The sequence below is a fragment of the Carica papaya genome, chromosome 2, assembly GCF_054855325.1.
Source record: "Carica papaya isolate Zhongbai chromosome 2, ASM5485532v1, whole genome shotgun sequence".
NCBI classification, from domain to species: Eukaryota; Viridiplantae; Streptophyta; class Magnoliopsida; order Brassicales; family Caricaceae; genus Carica; species Carica papaya.
This window is the reverse complement of record NC_142310.1, coordinates 32202058-32224370: the sequence shown is the minus strand read 5'-3', so window position 1 is coordinate 32224370 and position 22313 is coordinate 32202058. Positions and strand designations below refer to the sequence as shown.

The 22313-nt window shown below is 36.6% G+C and overlaps 1 protein-coding gene across 1 annotated transcript; it reads right to left on the bottom strand.

The window, feature by feature from the left end:
* Positions 1-2071: 2071 nt before the first annotated feature.
* On the bottom strand, positions 2072-6661 carry LOC110825623 (Pseudouridine synthase family protein). Its single transcript, XM_088214113.1, has 7 exons — positions 6345-6661; positions 6197-6232; positions 5755-5867; positions 5489-5637; positions 5222-5366; positions 4292-4726; positions 2072-3356 (listed from the first exon to the last, which is right to left on the bottom strand). Exons 1-7 carry the CDS (start codon positions 6595-6597, stop codon positions 2928-2930), a joined length of 1560 nt encoding a protein of 519 aa, XP_088070239.1. The 5' UTR covers positions 6598-6661; the 3' UTR covers positions 2072-2927.
* Between the last annotated feature and the right edge of the window lie 15652 nt (positions 6662-22313).

Below are 22313 nucleotides of genomic sequence, written 5' to 3'. Positions count from 1 at the left end.
CGGTCCACCATTTTGGGGTTTCAATTTATTGTCCGAAAAGTTGAAAAGTCTTTCTTGAAAAACAAGAATCTGATTTGCTATCCGGGAAGCTGAAAAACCTTTCTCAGAAAATGGAAATTTGATTCGCCGAACAGAGAGCTGAAAGATTTTTCGGGTACGGATCTTGATAATTTTGAATATTTTGTTGGGTGGTCGTTGAAACTTGTAATTTGATTAAATTAATTTTTAGTATTTTAAAGTATTTTAATTAATTATGTCGTGTGTATAGAAAGATTTGGACATTCAAGAGGACACGTAGGAGAGTAAGTATTTCTAAATTTCAACGGGGTTTGAATTTCAAAAAGTGCATTCATTTCATTAAATTATGAATTTTAAAATTTGAATGGATATTGACCTAATTTTTAATGAAAAATAGAACCCAAACTATGATAGTAAATCTAATCAATTAGAACCCTATAAGGAGACGAAACTAGAAAGCAGACCCAATGGACTAAGAGTTATTTGAACTGATAAAATATGAAATTAAAAAGAAAAATTCTCAATTAAGGAAAAATTTAAAAGGAAAAAGAAATAAAATAAAAAGGTAAAAATAGAAGAAAAAAAAAATTGAGGTTAAGAAATGATCATTTAAATAAATTAAAAATTTTGGAATGAGAGGATAGAAGTGAATAGGGTAAGGACCCTAAATACCTTCTCGTTTAATCTGAATCGATGAGAGAAATGTGTGTGTATGGCTGAAGTTCAGTGGGTATGGTGAACCTGCACATGGATAGAGTTTAAAATCTAATCCAAATGTGGATAAGCATTTGTATGAATATGGGTCACTTAGCAAATGTACCTACTATGGTCATTGTGTGATTTGTGTGTGTGTGCTATCAATGCGATAGGGGATCCATTTCGTCTTTCCTCGATTATGACATAAACTGTATCGCGTGATGAAGCCATAGAAATGATCTTTCGAGTCTATCTGTGATCGTTTGTGTGTATGTGATTATATTTCGAGACGATGAATAATATTCGAGTATATCTATATTTTTTCGAGAGTATGATAATATATATTTGAGATTTGTATATAATATTCGAGAGAATTCATCAGATCGATCAGGAACGTACAAAATAGTAAAAATAAGAACATAAATTTTTCGCTGAAAAATTTTTACTGTTTTTGTTTCTTACCGTGTGTTTTGCATGAAATTTTATCTGAGTTGAGAGAACGGGAATACTTATTGAGTTGGTGAAACTTATTAAATTTCACCTTGATATTTTTCAGAGGAGAATGAAGTGGCAGCACCACTGTCAGACGAGTAGAATCTGTAAAATGGTTCTTGTTTTGATATATTTTGTGCATATTCGAAAAGTTTTATTTTGTTATATTAGACTATAAATTCTGATATCATGTTTTGTATATACAGTTACTGTACATATGATATAGGAGGGTAGATTGTATTATAAATTTTTTATCTACGCATGTATATATTTTATGGGTCCATTACATAAAATAATATGAGTAAAAATTTTACCTTATATCTAGTATTGAGGCGTAAAAAAAAAATAATAGTATTTTTTATTATATTTTTATTTTTAGCGGTAAATCATCTAATTATTAAAATATATAAAAAAAATTAAAAAAAAAACTTCGTATTTAAAAATTTTATTAACTTAACAATCAATAACATGTAAATTACACATTTCTTTTAGAATATTTTAGACTAAAAATAAATATATATTTTCTTGTTTATTTTTATTTTTCCTAATAAAAATTTTTAAAAAATAATAAAAAAATTTTAAAAAAAAATACATAAGAAACCTATCAATTCCGTCCTTTTACCCTGTTTGTTTTTTGCACACCAATAACACCATTAGTTTTCAACTTTTTTTCATGTTAGATTTACCCATACCAAGAGTTACGTGTCTCATAGGAGATCACAAAACAAAAGTTACAAACAGAGACTGATTTAACATTACGTGATAGCCCCCAGATAAACATGACAGACTTAATATAAATATAAATTTTTTTTTTTAGATATTCCAATGTAAGTTCATAACTTAAATTGTAGATATTACAATCTCCTAATCGTAAAATAATAATATAAAAATTAAATGGAAATTATAGCAACTGAAATGTGGCGCATGAGAATACAGTAGGCTTAATTATGGGTTGAATTGTCGCAGATGTTACGCGCATCTGCTGTCACGTTGTTCTGCGGGAACAAGTAGGCAAATACACTTGGAGACAGTTGAAAGTTTCATTACAAATCTGAGACAACAAAAGAATGTTTATGCTCGATGCATGACACAACATAAAATCAAGAGACGTTCACATCAGATAAACAAAATGCTTGTATGTGATAAGAAAAATTCCCCCCCCGCTCCCCCCCGCCCTCCTTCAAAAGTTTAGTTGGATCCTGCTCTATGACTCTTATGAATTCTACCTGGCAAGTAACTTCTGATTAGGCCCTCTTCAACCATATTGAATTCCAGATGATTTTTTGCCTCAGCGAATCATGACTTCGACAACAATTAATTAAACCACCAAAGCCAAAACAAGAATTCGTGAAGCTGAAGCAGCACAGCGGTCACTTGCCCATGAGAGCTCTTGAATCTGCATGGAATGTGGTGTATCAAATGTTCAAGGATTTAGATGGACCTCTCATCTGAATCACCACTAACTGCAAATAATCAGATAACCTGGTTTTGGCCTTGTTCTCTATTGACCAATTAAAGAGCAGAAGATCCAAGTAAAAAGTGGCCCTCTTATTATTTCGTCAAATTACCGAGGGGATATCAGCACCCTTCAAGGTTGAGATGTAAACAGAGTTTAAAAAAAGCAACCATCGAATGGGGAGCTTTTCCAATTGCCAGATGAGGAGGTTTTTGTGAATAAAAAATACAAGAATTTTAATCCTCAGGTGCACTTCATTACTTTATTATTGATTTATGACAGATGCAACACTGGTTCTATCATGGCGTATATCCTTCCACGACTTCCAAGCATTCCGGACCTCATCCAATTCCACATCTGGGATTCCAGTATTCTCATCCAATTGCTCAACCCATTCCTTCCAAGGAGATTCCAGAGGATCCAAAAATTTTGAAACCTGAGGCAGCATAACTGATGCGTAGAATTCATCTACTGCCCTCAGAATTTCTTCTGATTCTACCATGGTCTGCATTTCGGGCCTTGTTACAGTGCCAGGTAGCTTTCTTATTTGAAAACTGTTTCCCCTCAAAATCAGTACTTCAGATGGAGCAAGCGGTAGGACAATCCGTGAGAACTTAATTAGTGACAATGTCAAAATATCCCTCGGGAGTAACTTGCGTTTTATTGCTACAGCAGTCCCCACCATTTTGCGGATCTGATTAAGACCAAAATAATTATTGTAACAAACTTTGTTAAAATCAGTGGCAAAGCATCAAGAGGGAATAATCATTTTTCATTGAATTTGTTTCTGGTGATGGAATAAGCAAAATGGCAGCAAGCAACAATCCGCAGTGACTTCTTGTCTGTAAGAAATAGACTATAGCTCAAGATAATTGTTAATTATTTTATGTGAGAACAGGATTTGGTAGTAATAAACTTCAGTTTCACAGATTTCAAGATGATCAAACATCAGATTTAGTGTTATAAATACTAGAAGGATGGTCACCGTTAAGTTCTAGTTTTCAACTCGATAAAGCTGCTAGAATTGCATGATTGCTTATCTATAACATTTTCACCAGTGAAAAGGGAGGAATATGTGATGTAATGGGAATACAAATTATGGGGATTTAGTTTCATTACTGGAACAAATTAATATTTAAAATGCCGTAGGAGTACGTCATTTTATTTGGATTCCCTCAGTGCAGATTGAGAATGAAGCAAACACAAAGTAGGCTATCTGTAGAAATATATATTTGGATGAGAAGGTCAACAAGCCAGTGAGAGTAACTGTCTAAGAAGTAGGTAATTTTATTTGGATTTCCTGTGAGCAGACAGAGAATCAAGCAAACACAAACTGGCGATCTCTATGTATTTGCATGAGAAGGTCAGCAAGCCCGTGAGAGTAACTACGAGAGAGATAGACAATGCCTGTAGATATCTCTACGTCAAGTATAACTAAAGTGCATGTTATAAAGGCTATGCAGTATGCCCATACTTTCTTTTGCCTGTGCATCTAAAATTAGATTTCTCAAATGGAACGTACAACAGAAAGTATACCACGTGAACTGAGTTCTCAAGCAAACAGAAAAGAGAATATGCACAACAGAATAAAAAAAACAGATAGTTATCAAACTGCTTTAAGATATTTACCTGATGTAACATAAAAGACTCTCCCCATATAGAGATTTCAACATAACTAAATCCAAGTGATTTCTGCAGCTTTCCAGAAGAACAGCGAAAAATCTTTCTGAAGTGGGAAGCAGTTATTCTGTCTGTTTCATCAGGTTCATATAGCCATCTTGCATGAAAAACTAAACTGGAACTCTGAACCTTGAAGCTATTTCCATGCTGGTCAAGAGCATGAGTAGTATGTTCATCAAAATCACTAGAGTATGTAGAATCTTGATTTACTTCTCCATCATCTAGTGCAACAACCACATCATTGCCTGAATCTTCTTCCTTATCACTTTCCTCAAACTCAGAGATCCGTGCTTGAGATGACTTTGCTCTTCTTGATAATTGTCTTGGAGAAACTTTTCTTCTGTACTTGGACCGTTGTGTATAATTATGGAAAGGGTGTTCTCCCTATAACACGATTTTAACATTGAAACTTAACAATTACATCAGACCTCATACGCTATAACCTAAAAAAATTATTGGCCACGTTCTCCAAAAAGGGCAAAAAAAAAATTACCACCATTATAAACTAGCACTCAAAAAGAGCGCATAAATCTCCCATATCAATTGCAAAATAAACCTCATCACAAAGGTGCTGATAGTTATTTTTCTCAGCTCAAGGTAACTTCAATTCCCGCCCAAAACTGGGGGGGAGACCGAAGAAAAAGACAAAATCTAAGGAAAAACCTCGTTTCCATTCTATATAGTAAAAACAAGGATTTAAAAAAGGATAACACCTAAAAAGGAATATATGTGACATGTCAACTGAAGACTATCTAAAATTCACATTGTCTCCAATCATCGCAGTTAGATACCAGCAAGAATTGACACCAATAACCAGAGATGAAAGGAAAACAAAATTCAGTCAAAATAAGAGGATAAACAGAGAAAAGAATGCCACACCTCAAATGAATTTAATATATCATTGAAGTCTGAAATATGATAATCAACTTCAGCTGCAGTAAAGTGACTTTTGATACCAATGACATCAACCGGAAGGAGGTAGGAATATTTCCGTAGAGTACACTCCCTTCTGGGATCAAAGCTCCTAAGAAAAGGTTACAATTGAAGGGGAAAAGAAATGTTATAAACCAGAATTGGCCAGTCAATCTCTGAAATTTCACATAAAGTGCACAAAACTTTTTGAGAAAAAAGTGTCCCTATACTCACTTTTGTGAAGGCAAAATAGTGAAAACCCTGATATTTTCTGGAAGATAAGAAGTTATGCATTTGGCAAGAGCAGTGCCATTAGGGTCTTCTTTCCATGCATTTTCAGGAATTTCCATTTTCAAGGATATCATTGTTGCCAATGAATGAACCTAAAAAATTGAGTTAGATGAAAATGTTAATTCGTACAAGTGTGTAAATCATCAAACACAAGCATCATTGTTAATTTAACTAGCAGAGAAGACTCATAGTGCAATTAATTAACTCACTCCTTTATCAGTCCGACTACTTCTTGCCCATGCAATTTTGTGTAAATTCCCATAGTTACTATCACGGATTCCACCAGCCTTATATATAGCAGTCTCCAGTTCACCTTCAATAGCTACATTTCAAAATTGTAACCCTTTAGCTACTTCCCATCCATGCTAGCTACATTGATTGAAATCCGTAAAGTAGTCAAATTTCTATAAAGATCCAATAAAACTAAATTAATTATCTCAATTCACAAAGAGCATCTTCCTCAAATATAAACTAACCACTGAATGTTATTTATTTTGGCTTGATAGCATCTATATAAGTTGATAAATTTACTGTAAACAACTTTACTTGAGAATTTTTTAAAAAGATTGCAGCATAATCTTCCAAAAGAATCTCGTATTAGTGCATTAATTAAACTGCAAACATCAAATTAAACCAACTTCGGGCTCTTACTTGATAACGCGTGCTCATCTCGTTGCATTTGCAAACCTGAAAATTGAAAAAGAAAAAAAAAAAAGAGAGAGAGAGAGAAAATTGCAAAAATAAATATACTTTTCAAAAAAAGAAAAAGAGATGAAAGATAAAATTGGTGAAAACAGACCTCTATAGTCGGAGCCGACATACCCGACCCGCATAACAACTTTCTTCTTTCGAAACGGATACCATTTTTCGGCGGATAAATGAACGGACGGGTTTGAAGAGGGAGTAGAGGCATGAGAAACGGACGGTGGAGATGGTGAGGGAGAGCAGCAAAGTAGCCTGAGAGGTACTGAAGGGACTGAGAACGTGAATAAAGGAGTTGATGCTTTGAAGAGATGTGGAGAAAGCGGGAATCGCAGAGAAGAAATCGCCATGGCTTACGATTATGTGCGCAAAATGTTGGATGCTAAACCAGGGAACTTGATGGATGGTGCTGAATAACGCCGTTTAGTAATAAGAATTTTAACAGTAAATAAATTAATTGTTATGAAATTTTACATAAAAAATTTAAATATAAAACAACTAATTATAACGTGAGTTTAAAATACGTATTTTACTTTTTATTAACTTAATATGTCGAAAACAAGATTGTAACAAATATGTATTGAAAATATAATATAGTATTTTAATTTCATAGTATTAATATTCGCGTCTATATGAAAGTTATTTTTTATAATAAGTTCTGTAAAATACTATATAATTTTTAACTTAAAATTGCTCTCATTAAATATTATTTTTACAATATTTTTCACATATCACTACACAAATGCTAATAAGACACATATACATACTATTTATTTTAATTATAATAAATAATTTTGGTTATACGTAATCAGGCTATATTATTCCATAATATTTGTATAGAAATTATACTGGTACCTAAAGTTATATGAAAAACTTGTAAAATTCTAGCATCACCTTCACAATATGCTCTATATTGTACTTATTCTTGGGTTTTTTAGTGTAATTAATTATTAGTTTATATACACATAATAATAAGATCATGACTATATTGGTAAAGTAAATGATTACCGTTATATTAAATTTTAAATAAAATAAACTATTGTCATATTTTTTATTTATGAAATAATCATGGACATGTAAAGTAAGTAATATATTGATATAGTGTAACGACTCTGGAAATTCAAAAGAAAATATATAATAACTTAAGTGCGGAAGTAAAATAAAATAATTAAGGTTTACATTCCTTACACAATAACTTGATAATACTAAACAGTATTACGAAATTCATTTTTTGAAAGAAATACGAAAAATAAGGAAACAAATGGAAAATAGAAAAATATCTAACATCTACTCGCAATCTTCTTGCAGATCGAATTCTAGAACCTGGTCTTATTGATATGAAATTATTAAATAAATAATGAGTTACACTAGTCCAGTAAGGATATCACACTATTTCACTGACACATAAGTAAATATTGGTATAAAATCGAAAACCACTAATTGAGCATTAAATTTAGCAAATTCATTTATCAATCATAAAATCATTTCTCGTTTACTTACCATAGTGGAATTGATGAAAACAATCTGTAAAAATAATAATATCATACAAACCAATATATCATGCATAATCAGCCATCGTAGTACATATTATAAATCTATATCCATTATCAATAATCCCAACAATAACTACCACTCTTTTCACCAGCCTGCTGGTATTCATGGGGGTTCATAGGGATGACCTCGCTACATGTGAACTCTCTCATTTATCATTCTCAATTATGGGTTGTCCTCATACCTCGTCCGGTATGAGCGCCAATTTACCAAACCTCAATACCCCGTCCGGTATGATGGTGAAGCGAGCCGTCCCTATACCCCATCCGGTATGAGTGTCAAATTATCATGTCTCCATACCCAGTTTAGTATGAGACAATGTTCATAGTAGGGTTCCCTATGTACCCGATCCGTCCACCATCTCTCAGTATATCCAGTAAGACTATCGTTTCATCTAATTATTTAATCACACAATTTCTGAACCGTTAAAACTTATTTTTTTCTGATTCAGCAGTAAACACATAAAATAAACCATACATGCGTTCTAAGCCATAAAATAAATAAATAAGATACCATCATGCAGGTAAATTGTAAAAAAAATCAACAACAACAGTGGATAATTTCCGGTTCTAGCTCCATTAGCAATCCGTAATTAAGTATGCATGTTTGCTAAAATCGCATAAAATACCGTATTATTAGTTATTTAAACTTCAGTTCTATGATAGAGAATAGAGTGAGGGATCCTTACTCAATTTGACGCCCGAAAAGTTAAACTGTTTACTGCGCCTACATGCGATCCCTAAGTTCCCTGAATTTTTCTCCGGGAACTGAAACGCGCTAATAGTACTTACAAATGTTTTAAATAAACCCAAAATCAGTCCCAATACCCACTCGGTCAATTTCAAAATTTTGGCATGGCTTCGCCGCCCGCGGTGGTGGTCTACCTTGGGTCGGCTGTTTTCGGCCGATTTTGTATCGATTCCTATGAGAAAACATGTTAAAGGGTATCAATTGGCCCAAAAAATACGAAAAATTAAAACTCATCGGCGGCAGGACTCTCTGGTGCGGCGGCTCCTCCGGCTCATGTTGCAATTGGGTGTTTTGCTTCGGTCAATCTATAGAGAAGAAAACGGTGATCACAACGGTGGAAAAATTACGTGAAACAAGAATCAGGAAGGACATCATCGGAGGCATTTTGTGAAATTTCTCATTGCGGTGTCGTCGGGCTTCGCTTGTGTTTTCCGGCCATTGGTCAGTCTTTTTGCTCCGATTTGGCCATGAGTGAGCTTAAAGTTGAATTTCGTGCAAAATGGAAAGTTTTTACATTTTTTGGCAATCGGAAAGGGTTCTGGTGTAGCGGCGAGTGGCGGCAGTCGGCTCCCTGGTGATTGGGTCGTCTTCTCCGGCGAGGGGTTCTGACGGTTAGGGTTCGGGTCTGGTGCGGATGGAGGGTTATTTATATCCATCCGCTTTTGATCTGAGCCGTCCATCGTGTTTGATGTGAACCGTCCAATCGCGATTAAATAGAGAGTATATCTGAACTGTTCATCGCAATCCAATCTGTGTCATCCATCGCGATTCACTTTATATCGTCCAATCGCATTTGAATCTGGCTGTTGGATCGCGTTTGGGAGGGAGCGCATCCAGGTCGTCCGTGCGCGCGGGAACAAATCTCAGTCGTTCGATCGCAGGTACGCGGATCGCCCACGTAGCCTCCCGTGTGGCCTCCCGCGTCAGCGTCTCTGCCACTTTGCACGTCCTGGTTGGTTAGAGCTGCTGACCGAGAGTCTGACGTGGTAAAATTTCTCAAAATTACGTTTTTGCCCCTGTTTTCTGAATTTTTTTTCAAAAATACTTCAAGAACCCAAATTTTAACTCATTTTCCGCAAAATTGTTTTCAATTAAATCCCACATCAATTTTATTTCATTTTTTTACTCTAAATAAAAATAAAAATTGAAAAATTATTTTATTACATTTAGAATAAAATCCTAAATTACAAAAAAAAATTCGGGTGTTACATATAGTATTTACTAAAATTTATAATAAGAAAGCACGTACTTTATTTTAAAAGTTAATCTATATCAAGTAAAAAAAGAAAAATAAAAAACTCACGAATCTCTTAAAAATACAATTGAGAAACCAATAGGCAAATAGCTTTTCTAGATAAGCCATTGGTTACAAAATTATAGCTTATAAGTTTCCAAACTAATTGAAAATAAATAAATTGATAATAAATATTATTAAATTACATCAATTAATAGGAAATAGGATATTGCTAAATTAATAATAAATATTGAAATAATAAAAAATCACACGCGAACATAAAAATAATAATTATTATAATTACTAAAATAATATTAATTAATTTGTTTAAAAAATATTATAATAATTTAAATTATTTACTTTAATCTAATTGTTCTATTTATTATGCAAATACAAATATAATCTCAAATCGTCATTATTTCATTATTGAAGAATTTTAAATAATGATAAATATAAACTATTATTATATCATATTTTTAAATATTAAATTATTAGATTAATAAAACATAAAGTAATATATATTTATTAAAAACATAATTAAACACCTGCAATATAAACTATATATTAGAACGATATATTTTAAATTTTTAATTTCATATTTATCAAATTTTAAAAACATATTAGACTTTTATTTTGAAAATATTTGTAATATTTAATGCAAAGACCCAAAATTTAATTGAATAAAAATGTTGAATTAATAAAATATAAGCGGAAGTAATTAAAAATTTAGAGTTTACATTTCTTATACAATTAAATCAGAATGTCTAATAGAGTTATGTAAATATCTCTTAAAGGATATTAAAATAATATAAATAAAATGTGACTAGAAACCATATGGTCGACCTCCACAGTACAACTGGTAGAAAATCGGAGACAACCTTTAATCGCTAACTTTATTGATGTTCATGTAAAGGCCCCAGAAATTCAAAAGGAAATATATATAATAATATGAGTGCGGAAGCGAAATAAAATATTAAGATTAACATCCCTTACACAATAACTTAAAAGTACTAAACAATATCACGGAATAAGTTCTCTAAAAGAAATACGAGAAATGAGAAAAATAAAGAAAACTATAAAGCATCTAGCATCTACTCGCCGTCTTCTTGTGGATCGGGCTCGGGAACTAGGTTCTCATGATCTGAAATAGTTAAATAAGGAATGAACTACACTAACCCAATAAGGACATCACACTATATCACCGTCACAGAAATAAAGGTTGGTAGAAAACTAAAAACAACCAATGGAGCACAAATTTTAAACCAATACAATTATTTAAAATAAAACCACTTACCTTTTTTCTTACCATTGAAGAACCTGTGAAAACAACCTATAAAGACAATAATATCATACAGATAATAATTTCATGCATAATCAGTAACATAAAACATATCATAAATTCGTATTCATTAACAATAATTGATTATCACCGTTTCTCGTTTTTACCAGCCCACTAATATCCATAGGGATCCATAGGGGTGTCCCCGCTACACGTGAACCCTTCTTCTTAACAGTCTTAATTCTAAGGCCGTCCCCATACCCCGTCCAGTATGAGTACCAAGACATTAAACATCAATACTTCGTACGGTATGAGGGTGAAGCAGGTCGTCCCCATACCTCGTCTGGTATGAGCGCCAAATGACCAAGTCTCCATACCCCGTCCGGTATGAGACGACGTTTACGGTAGGGTTCCCTATGAACCCAGTCCGTCCACCATCTCCCAAGATATCTAGTGAGGTTGTTACCTTATCTGTTTTCCCTTAGTCTTCGTTACCAAGTTGAACATAATCATATAAATAATAAACATGCACCCGGTAATACAATCATATCTTAAATTCTAAAATCACACAGTGGTCAAGTGAGACAGTAACACATGCATTTAAAACTATAGAATAGATAGACCAGATACCATAATGTATTTAAACTGTAAAATAAATCAATCAGGAATCGACAGAGAATAATGTCCGGTTCGGACTCCATTAGTAACCCTAATTAATTATGCATATCTATTTAATTTGTACAGAATTCAGTATTATCATTTATTCAAACTTCAATTCCATGATAGAAAATAGGGTGATGGGTTCTTACTTGATTTGACGCCGAAAACTAGATTGTTACTGCACCTACGGGCGGTCCTTAAGCTTCCTGAATTTTTTATTGGGAACTAAAACGCACTTATAGTACCTACACATGTTTTAAATAACCCAAAATTCAGACCCAGGGCCTACTCGGCCAATTTAAGAATTCTGGCACGACAGTTTTGCTGTGCTCCGGCGACGGCGCCGCTGCTCACGATGGTGATCCGCCTTGGGTTGGCTATTATCGGTCGTTTTTGGCTGAATTCAGCCAAACTTGCATCGATTCCTGTGAGAAAACACACTTAGGGCCCTCGGTAGGTTGAAAAACGTAGAAAACTGAAACTCACCGGCGGTGGGGCTCTTTGGTGCGGGGCTCCTCCGACTCACATTGCGGTTGAGTATTTTGCTACAGTCAACCTGTAGAGGAGGAAACAGTAATCACAAAGGTGGAAAAATCACATCGAACGGGAATCGGGAAGGGCCTCATCGGAGGCAAAACTCGAAACACCCCGCGACGGTGCCACTAAGTTTTGGCGGCGTTTTTCGGTCAATTGGCTGGTGATTTTGCTCTGATTTAGCCATAGGTGGGTTTAGAATCAAATTCTGAGCAAATAGTAGAATTTTTACGTCATTTAGCAACCGAAAATTGCTCCGGTACAGCGGCAGGTGGCGGCGGTTGTCTCCCCGGCTGCTGGGCTGTCTTCTCTGACGAGGGGCTCTGGCGACTAGGGTTAGGGTTTGGGTGCGGATGAGGATATTTATACCCATCCACTTTTGATCTGAGCCGTCAATTGCTTTTAATCTGAACCGTCTGATTGCAATTAAATAAGGAGTGAAACTGGACCGTTCATCGCAATTCAATCTAGGCCGTCCGTGCGTGATTCGATCTGAGCCGTCTGTGCGCGATGCAATCTGGGCCATCCATGCGCATTTTTGATCTGGGTTGTCCATGCACGCGGGAACAGATCTTAGCCGTTCGATCACGCGCACGCAGATCGCCCACGTGGCTCATTCCTACGTGGCCTCCCGCATCAGCATCTCTGCCACCTGGCACGTCTTGGTTGGTCGGGGCTGCTGATCGGGCAGCTAACATGGCACAACTTTTTTAAATTACGTTTTGACTCCCTGGTTTCTGATTTTTCTTTCAAAAATACCCCCAAAACTTAAATTTTCACCCATTTTTTTCAAAGTTATTTTCAATTAAATTCCTAAACAAGTTTTACCTCTTTTTATTATTATTTTCATTAAAATAAATTAAATTCAATTCAATTCAATTAATACATATTTTATATTTATATAAAATTAATAAAAATAAAATAAAAATAATGAAAATAGTTAGATGTTATAACTCTCCCCCCTTAAAAAGAAACTTGGTCCCTCAAATTTGCCTTTTACTCTCGATCGAACAAGTGGGGGTACTGGGCTCTAAAGTTTGATTCTAGCTCTCATGTAGCCCTTGGTGTGTGGTTCTGCCATATAACTCTTACAAATAATATTTTCTGGTTGCGGAATCTTTCGATCCGTAATGTCGACTGGTACTTCCTCGTAGGATAAATCCTCCTAGAGTGGGAGAGGTTCGTAGGCCAAGACATGAGAGGGGTCTGGATTGTACTTGCATAGCATGGACACATAAAACACATTGTGGACCTTATAAAGCTTTAGAGACAGTGCTAGTCTGTAGGCGGTGGTACTAATTTTGTTTAAGACTTCAAATGGTCCAATAAATCGGGAGTTCAATTTTTCCCTCATGGCGAACCTATTAATTCTCTTGAAAGGAGTGACCTTAAGGAACACCCGGTCGCCTTTCTTAAACGGTAAATCTTTCCTCCGGGTGTCCGCATAACTCTTCTGTCTGCTCTGAGCTGTCTGAATGTTATTACTGTATTAACTATCTTAGATGTAGTCTCCTCTACCAGCTCCAGGACGAACAAATTTTCTATCGCCTATTTCTTCCCAACAAATCGGCGATTTGCATGGGCGCCCATATAACGCCTCATATGGAGCCATGCCAATGCTCGCTTGATAGCTGTTGTTGTAGGCAAACTCTATATGGGGTAGATGGTCGTTCCAATGGCCCCCAGAGTTAAGGACACAAGCTCGGAGCATATCCTCAAGTGTACGGATTGTCTTTTCTAACTGTCCATCAGTCTGAGGGTGGAAGGCAGTACTGAGGGACAGCTTCGTTTCTATAGCTTGCTGAAAACTATTCCAAAACCGAGAATTGAACTTGGGGTCCCTATCGGACACCACTGTCACTGGGACTCTATGCAATCTGACTATTTTCTGGGTATACATTCTTGTCAACTTGTCCAATGGATCAGTCATCTAATGGCTAAGAAGTGGAAAGACTTGGTAAACCGATCAACAACTACCCAGATGGCATCATGTCCTAAGCGTGCCTTAGGTAACCCTGTCACGAAATCAATGGTGATATGTTCCCACTTCCACTCTGGAATCGGTAAAGTCTGAAGTAACCCGCCTGGGCGCTGATGTTCTGCCTTAACCTATTGACATACCAAGGATTTAGATACAAAGTCAGCTATGTCTCTTTTCATCCCATTCCATCAAAATCAGGATCACATGCTTTGGTACATTTTAGTGCTTCCGGGATGCATTGCAAACTTTGAGCTATGGGCCTCTATCATGATGTCTCTCTTTAACTTGCTGTCACCTGGAATACACACCCTGTTTTGAAATTGGAGTAATCCATCAGCGGAGACTCGGAATTCTGAGCTAACTCCTTCTTCTGCATTGTTCTTGAGGGCTACTAAGGCAGCATCAGCTGACTGAGTTTCCCTTATTCTCTATATTAACTCAGGCTGGACGGTTAGATGACCCAAATATGTGACTCTTCTCAAGTCCTGAAGTCGAACCTATTGTGTGGCCCCAATTTGCCTGCATTCTGATACTATCAAATGGATTAAGATACCTGCACTTTTTCTGCTGAGTGTATCGGCTACCATGTTGCCCTTATCCGGATGGTACAAAATGTCATAATCATAGTCTTTAAGAAGTTCTATCCACCTTCTCTAATGGATGTTGAGATTCTTTTGAGTGAATATGTGTTTCAAACTCTTGTGATCGGTATAGATCTGAAAGGTCTCTCCATAATAATAATGGTGCCAAGTCTTTAAGGCATATATGATTGCGACGAGCTCTAAGTCATGGGTGGAATAATTTTTCTCATGACTCTTTAACTGTATGGACCCATAGGCAATGACCTTTCCATGCTGCATTAGAACACAACCTAAGCCTAGATATGAGGCATCACTGTAAACTGTATATCCCCCCGATCCACTCAGTAAGGCCAGCACAGGTGCAGTAGTCAGCCGCTTCTTTAGTTCTGAAAAAAACTTATTTCACAGTTCTCATTCCACTCAAACTTGGTATTCTTCTTTGTGAGTCGGGTTAGGGGAGCCACTAGACTAGAAAATCCTTCAACGAACCTGCGGTAATACCCCATTATTCCCAGAAAGCTACAGATTTCTTTAACTGATGTCAATTTCTCCCAGCCGAGCACCGCTTCAACCTTTTCAGAATTCACCGATACTTCATCCTTTGAGATAATGTGTCCCAGAAGGTGGTCTGCTCAAGCCAGAATCTACACTTACTCAACTTTACATACAACTTTTTTTTCTTGAGAACCTGCAAAACCTGAGCTAGATGGTGAACATATTCCTCTCTGCTTTTTGAATAGACCAGGATGTCATCGATGAACACGATAACAAATTGATCTAAGAATTGTCTGAAAACCCTGTTCATCAGATCCATAAAGATGGTTGGGGCGTTGGTTAGTCCAAATGGCATGATCAGGAACTCATAATGTATGTACCTGGTTCGAAAAGCCGTCTTGGGGATGTCTTCTGTCCTTATTTTCACCTGATGGTAACCTGATCTCAAGTCTATTTTGAAGAAGACCTGCGCACCCTGCAACTGATCGAAGAGGTCATCAATCTTGGAAAGGGAATACTTGTTCTTGATTGTAGCCCTGTTCAATCCTCTGTAATCAATACATATTCTCAACGTTCCATTTCCCTTTCTGGAAAAAGTGACTCCGGCATCCCAAGGGGACACACTAAGTCTAATAAAACCACTGTCTTGTAATTCAGTGATATGTTTTTTCAGCTCCTCCATCTCAACGCGACTCATACAGTAAGGAGCAATCGATATAGGCTAGGTGTCTAGCTGTAGATCTATGGTGAAATCAACTTCTCTGTCCACTGGCAGTTCGGGTAGTTCATCCGGAAACACATCTGGAAAGTCTCGGACTACCAGAATCTCTTGAATACAATTCTTTTTATTGGGTTTGCCTAATTAGAGAAAATAGCAAGGTTAAGGTACTCGACAAAGAAGAAAACTTGTCATTAAGGAATAAGTATTAAATGATTTTATTAATTTACAAATGACTCCTCATTAGGAGGGTTGAATACAATCTTCTTGCTAAAACAATCTACGGTGGCGTGATACGCCGCTAGTCAATTTATTCCTAAGATTACATTAAAATCCCCTATGTCTAATTCTATTAGGTCTACACTCAATTTCCTATTTGCTATCTCCACGGTATAAGTCCTGTAGACAACTTTTTCCAATAGTATTACGCTCCCAGCAGTAGACACAAATAACATTGAATCAAGTTTATCGGGTAATACATTAAAATTGTATGCAAAAATAGGTGAAACAAATGAATGCGATGCACCAGTGTCAATTAAAACATGACCAAGATGATTACAGATAATATACATACCCTGTACCACGTCCGGGTCGGCTTCGGCATTCTGCTAGGTGAGGTTGTAAGCCTCATCCTAGATAGGAGGTCTTCTTTGATTCTAGTTCCTTGGGCACTCTCTCGCATAGTTTTGGGCACTACCACATATGCGACAGGTGTTGTTGATGCGGTAGCATGGTCGGTCCCCTATGATCCTTGCCACAATGCTGACAGATCTTACCACGTCTTGCCACTAGAGCCTGAGGGGGAGCCTGGATCACCTGTCTGGGCCTCTTGTTCTGTTGGACAGACGCAGTAGGTGCTGGTCTGGGGGTGGAGCTGAGGGTTTGTGGTTCCCTACTAACTGAGGGAGGGTGTGGAGGCTCTTTTCCACTAACTGTGCCTTAGCTAGAACGGCCGAGTAAGTCCCCGAGCTCTAGTATAAATAAATGCTACTTGATCTCTGGGTGGAGGCCCCACTGGAACCTCCTAGCCTTCCTGTCCTCATCCATCAACGTCTCAGGGGAGTATCGGCCCAACTCCAGGAACTTACGAGCATATTCTAACACCGTCATATTTCCCTGGACCAATTAGATAAACTTCATCTCCTTCAGATGTCGGATGTGCTCTGGGAAGTACTCTGCATAAAAGGCTGCTAGGAATTGTTCATAAGTAACTAGAACAGGCAGGGTGGTCTGCTTGAGTTCCCACCAGCGGTCTGCTTCTCCCACCAGCATGTAAGTAGCAAGGGTGACCCTCTACTCGGGAGTCACCCCCAAGGTCTTGAAGGCCTTCTCCGTCTTTGTCAACCAGTACTAGGCATCTTCAAAAGAGAATTCTCTTGCAAAAGTAGATGGGTTCAGTCTCCTGTACCTCTCTATGTAGCATTGGTCAATCATGGAAGGAGCTGGGTCCCACGGAAGAGGGACTAGGCCAGGCTGAGGATAGACTTGGGGGCCCTATGGTGGTACTTGCTGATATGGTGGGGGCACTGGATTATACTGTGGCGGTGCCGGGTAGTACTGTAGCTGGGGCACCAGATTATACTGCGGCGGTGGCACTAGGTGGTACTGTAGAGAAGCAGGGTCATACCGAGGTGGCTCAAGATCCTCTCGCTGCAGTGGTGGTTCAACCTGTGGCAGCGGGGAGGGTCAGGTAGCTCCCTCATCTCCTCTCGGCCCTGCTGGGCTGCAATGAGTCTTTCTAACATCTCAAATATCCTATCCACGTCTTCCCTGAGCGAACCCTCCCGGGCTGCCCAGTTTATTGGGGGTCTTCCTCTTCTCATCTCTTTATACATGCATTTCACAAGGAAGAGTTGAGTGATAATTCATTATTTGGTGTTTCTCTAAGTATTATTGTGTAAGGGACGAGTCCGATGAATGCGGCTCTAATACCAACTGTAACGGCCCCAGAAATTCAAAAGGAAATACATATAATAATCTAAGTGCGGAAGCGAAATGAAAGATTAAGGTTAACATCCCTTACACAATAACTTAAAAGTACTAAACAATATCACGGAATAAGTTCTCTAAAAGAAATACGAGAAATGAGAAAAATAAATGAAACTATAAAGCATCTAGCATCTACTCGCCGTCTTTTTGTGGATCGGGCTCGGGAACCAAGTCCTCCTGATCTGAAATAGTTAAATAAGGAATGAGTTACACTAACCAAGTAAGGATATCATACTATATTACCGTCACATAAGCAAAGGTTGCTAGAAAACCAAAAAATAACCAATGGAGCACAAATTTTAAACCAATACAATTATTTAAAATAAAATCACTTATCCTTCTTCTTACCCTTTGAGAACCTGTGAAAATAATCTATAAAGACAATAACATCATACAGATAACAATTTCATGCATAATCAGTAACATAAAACATATCATAAATCCGTATTCATTAACAATAACTTATTATCACCGTTTCTCGTTTTCATAGCCTACTAATATCCATGGGGATCCATAGGGGTGTTCTTGCTACACGTGAACCCTTCTTCTTAACAATCTTAATTTCAGGACCGTCTCCATACCCCGTCTGGTATGAGCACCAAGACATTAAACCTTAATACTCCGTTCGGTATGAGGGTGAAGCGAGCCGTCCTCATAGCCCGTTCGGTATGAATGCCAAATAACCAAGTCTTCATACCCCGTCCGGTATAAGATGACGTTCACGGTAGGGTTCTCTATGAACCCGGTCCGTCCACCATCTCCCAAGATATCAAGTGAGGCTGTCACCTTATCTATTTTTCCTTAGTCTCTATTACCAAGTTGAACATAATCACATAAACAATAAACATGCACCCGGTAATACAATCATATCTTAAATTCCAAAATCACACAGTGGTCAAGTGAAACAGTAACACATGCATTTAAAACCATAGAATAGATAGACGATATACCATAATGTATTTAAACTGTAAAATAAATCAAGCAGGAATCGAGAGAGAATAATGTCTGGTTCGGGCTCAATTAGCAACCGTAATTAATTATGCATATCTATTTAATTTGTACAGAATCTAGTATTATCATTTATTCAAACTTCAATTCCATGATAGAAAATAGGGTGAGGGGTCCTTACTTGATTTGACACCGAAAACTAGATTGTCACTGCGCCTACGGGCGGTCCTTGGGTTCTCTGAATGTTTCATCGGGAACTGAAACGCACTTACGGTACCTACATATGTCCCAAATAACCCAAAAATCAAACCCAAGGCCTACTCGGCCAATTTCAGAATTCCAGTATGGCGGCTCTGCCGTGCTCCGGTGTCGGTGCCGCCGCTCGCGGCGGCGATTCACCTTGGTCGAATTCAGCCAAACTTGCATAAGTTCCTGTGAGAAAACATACTTAGGGCCCTCGGTGGGCCGAAAAAAATTAAAAAACTGAAATTCACCGGTGGGGCTCTTTGGTGCGGCGGCTCCTCCGGCTCACGTTGCAGTTGGGTGTTTTGCTTCGGTCAACCTGTAGAGGAGGAAACGATGATCATAACGGTGAAAAAATCACATCGAACGGGAATCGAGAAGGGTCTCATCAGAGGCAAAAATCGAAACACCCAGCGGCGGTGCCGCTGAGCTTTGACAGTGTTTTTCGGTGAATTGGCTGGTGCTTTCGCTCCTATTTGGCCATAGGTGTATTTAGAATCAAATTTTGAGCAAAGAATAGAATTTTTATCTCGTTTGGCAGTCGAAAATTGCTTCGATACGGCGGTGGGTGGCGGCGGTTGGTTCTTCGGTGGCTGGGCTGTCTTCTCCGGCGAGGGGCTCTGGCGGTTAGGGTTAGGGTTTGGGTGCGGATGAGGTTATTTATACCCATCCGCTTTTGATCTGAGCCGTCAATCGCTTTTAATCTGGATCGTCCGATCGCGATTAAATAGGGAGTGAATTTGGACTGTTCATCGCGATTCAATCTGGACCATCTGTGCACGATTCAATCTAGGTCGTCCGTGCGCTATGTAATTTGGGCTATCCGTGCGCGCGAGAATGGATCTCAGTCGTTCGATTGCGCGCATGCGGATCGCCCACGTGACTCCCTCCTGCGTGGCCTCCCGCGTCAGCGTCTCTGCCACCTGGCGCATCCTGGTTGGTCGGGTCTGCTGACCAGGCAGCTGACGTGAGACAATTTTTCTAAATTACGTTTTGACCCCCCCAATTTTCGATTTTTCTTTCAAAAATACCTTAGAACCCAAATTTTCACCCATTTTTTCCAAAATTATTTTCAATTAAATCCCTAAACAATTTTTACCACTTATTATTATTATTATTATTATTATTATTTTCATTAAATTAAATTAAATTCAATTAATACATATTTTATATTTATATAGAATTAATAAAAATAAAATAAAATAAAAATAATGAAAATAGTTGGGTGTTACAGTTCAGAATTCGAATTTTGGTCATTTTAATATGAAATAGTTAAATAAGAGGAATGAATTATACTAAACTAATAAGAATATCAACACCTAACAACCGATACGGAAAATCAAATGTGGATAAAAATCACAAAACAACCAACAGAGTCATCTTTCTTTTTAGGTAAATTCATTTAATTTTAAAAACATAGTTTTATACTCACATTTTATGTTCTCAAATACAACTTGTGAAGATAATAATCAATATAATAATTTATTAAATATTCTAAGTAATAATAATAATCAAACTTTACATTTTTATTTACTTACTTGTATCTCTCATGGTTCATAGGGGTTCCCACTATACGTGGACCCAAAATTCAATATATTCAATAACTGGTCGTCCCTATACTCCGTATGGTAATGAACGTCAAACGTACCACTACCTCAATACCCCGTTCGGTATGAGGGTGAACAAATACTTCTTAATCCCTTATGATATAGTACTTTCAACTCCGTTCAACTGAGATAATGTCCATGGTAGGGTTCGTCTTATGTGCCGGGCCCGTACACCATTTCTCATGACACCAGGTAAGTCTTCCACATACATATCCTTATCATTGACTAGCCATCAATTATATACAAAAATTTTATTTAATAATTGCAGAACAACAGACAATATTTAAATAGACAATATAATTTGATATTTAAATAACTAAGAAAATCATAGTCAGGAAATTTATTTCAAACCAATCATCAGATAAGAATAAACAGTTAGGTAAACTAAGGAACAAAAAGACAATTAAAATCAATCAATTAAAGTACACAATGTAGCAATAAGCAACTGAGACAATATAAAAGTAAATAAGCAGTACATATCAATTATACACTGACCAGTTATTGACTCTATTTGTGACATATATTAAATTAATAAAAAGTTGCTAACATTCAGAAATTTTACTGGTTATTATTATTTAAACTTTAATTGATCGTAATGGGAGAAAAGATGAGGGATTCTTACTCTAGGTTGGTGTTCAAAACACCACCTTTTTCACTGCACTTTCTGGCGGTTCCTTGATTTTTTGAATTTTTCTATAAAAATTGAAAACACACGTCACATATCTTAAAATACTTAAAAAAGATCAAAGATAAGGTTTTTAGAATTTTTCGGCTAGTTTAGGGTTCCGGCATGGCGGCACTGCTGCCTACGGTGGTGTCTCCTCTCAGTCTGGCCAGTTTCGGCCGGTCTTATGCAAAACCTACAAAATTCGAGGTTAAGTGGCATCTGTTGACCGAAAAAAGGAAAAAAATTGAAGTTTATCGGCAGCTGTTGATGTGACAATCCTACGTGATATGTTTTCGTAATTTGTACTTTTGCTCTAGTTTTTTAATTTTATTTTTAAATAGATCATTTTTTATTTGCAGTTTGGCTCTAACTTTTGAAAATTATTTTTAAATGCGCCATAAAATATAATTTTCTTCAAAATTTTAGTTAAAAATTAAAAATTAATTTTTTTTAAATTATTTATTATTATAATTTAATTATTCCGGACTTAAATTCTGATAGATATCGGATATTACATTTAACATTTAATAAAATTATTTATTTAAAACATAAAAATATAAATAAAAACTCGAACAAATAAGTATCATTAATATCTTACTTAATTTATTAAATTCTTACTAAATATAAATACTGATATAACGAGCATGACATAAATTTAGATTGATCCATCTCTTACTCCGTCATCCTTTTTCATCACCGCCTTATACTTGGAATGAGTAAAATATTTTTTAGCTTATTCTCATCCCGTAAGTAAGGCTTAACTACATTACTTGCTCTACACTCACTCGATATTTAATTTATAATTTTTATTTAATTATACAAAGTATTT

Excerpts from the sequence above, each read along its gene's own strand:
- LOC110825623 (XM_088214113.1), bottom strand. The coding sequence starts at position 6,597 with ATGGCGATTTCTTCTCTGCGATTCCCGCTTTCTCCACATCTCTTCAAA. Across the intron at positions 5,638-5,754 it reads GTAGTCGGACTGATAAAGGA|GTTCATTCATTGGCAACAAT; the intron begins GTGAGTTAATTA and ends TCAATTTTTTAG. Across the intron at positions 5,367-5,488 it reads ACTATTTTGCCTTCACAAAA|GAGCTTTGATCCCAGAAGGG; the intron begins GTGAGTATAGGG and ends ACCTTTTCTTAG.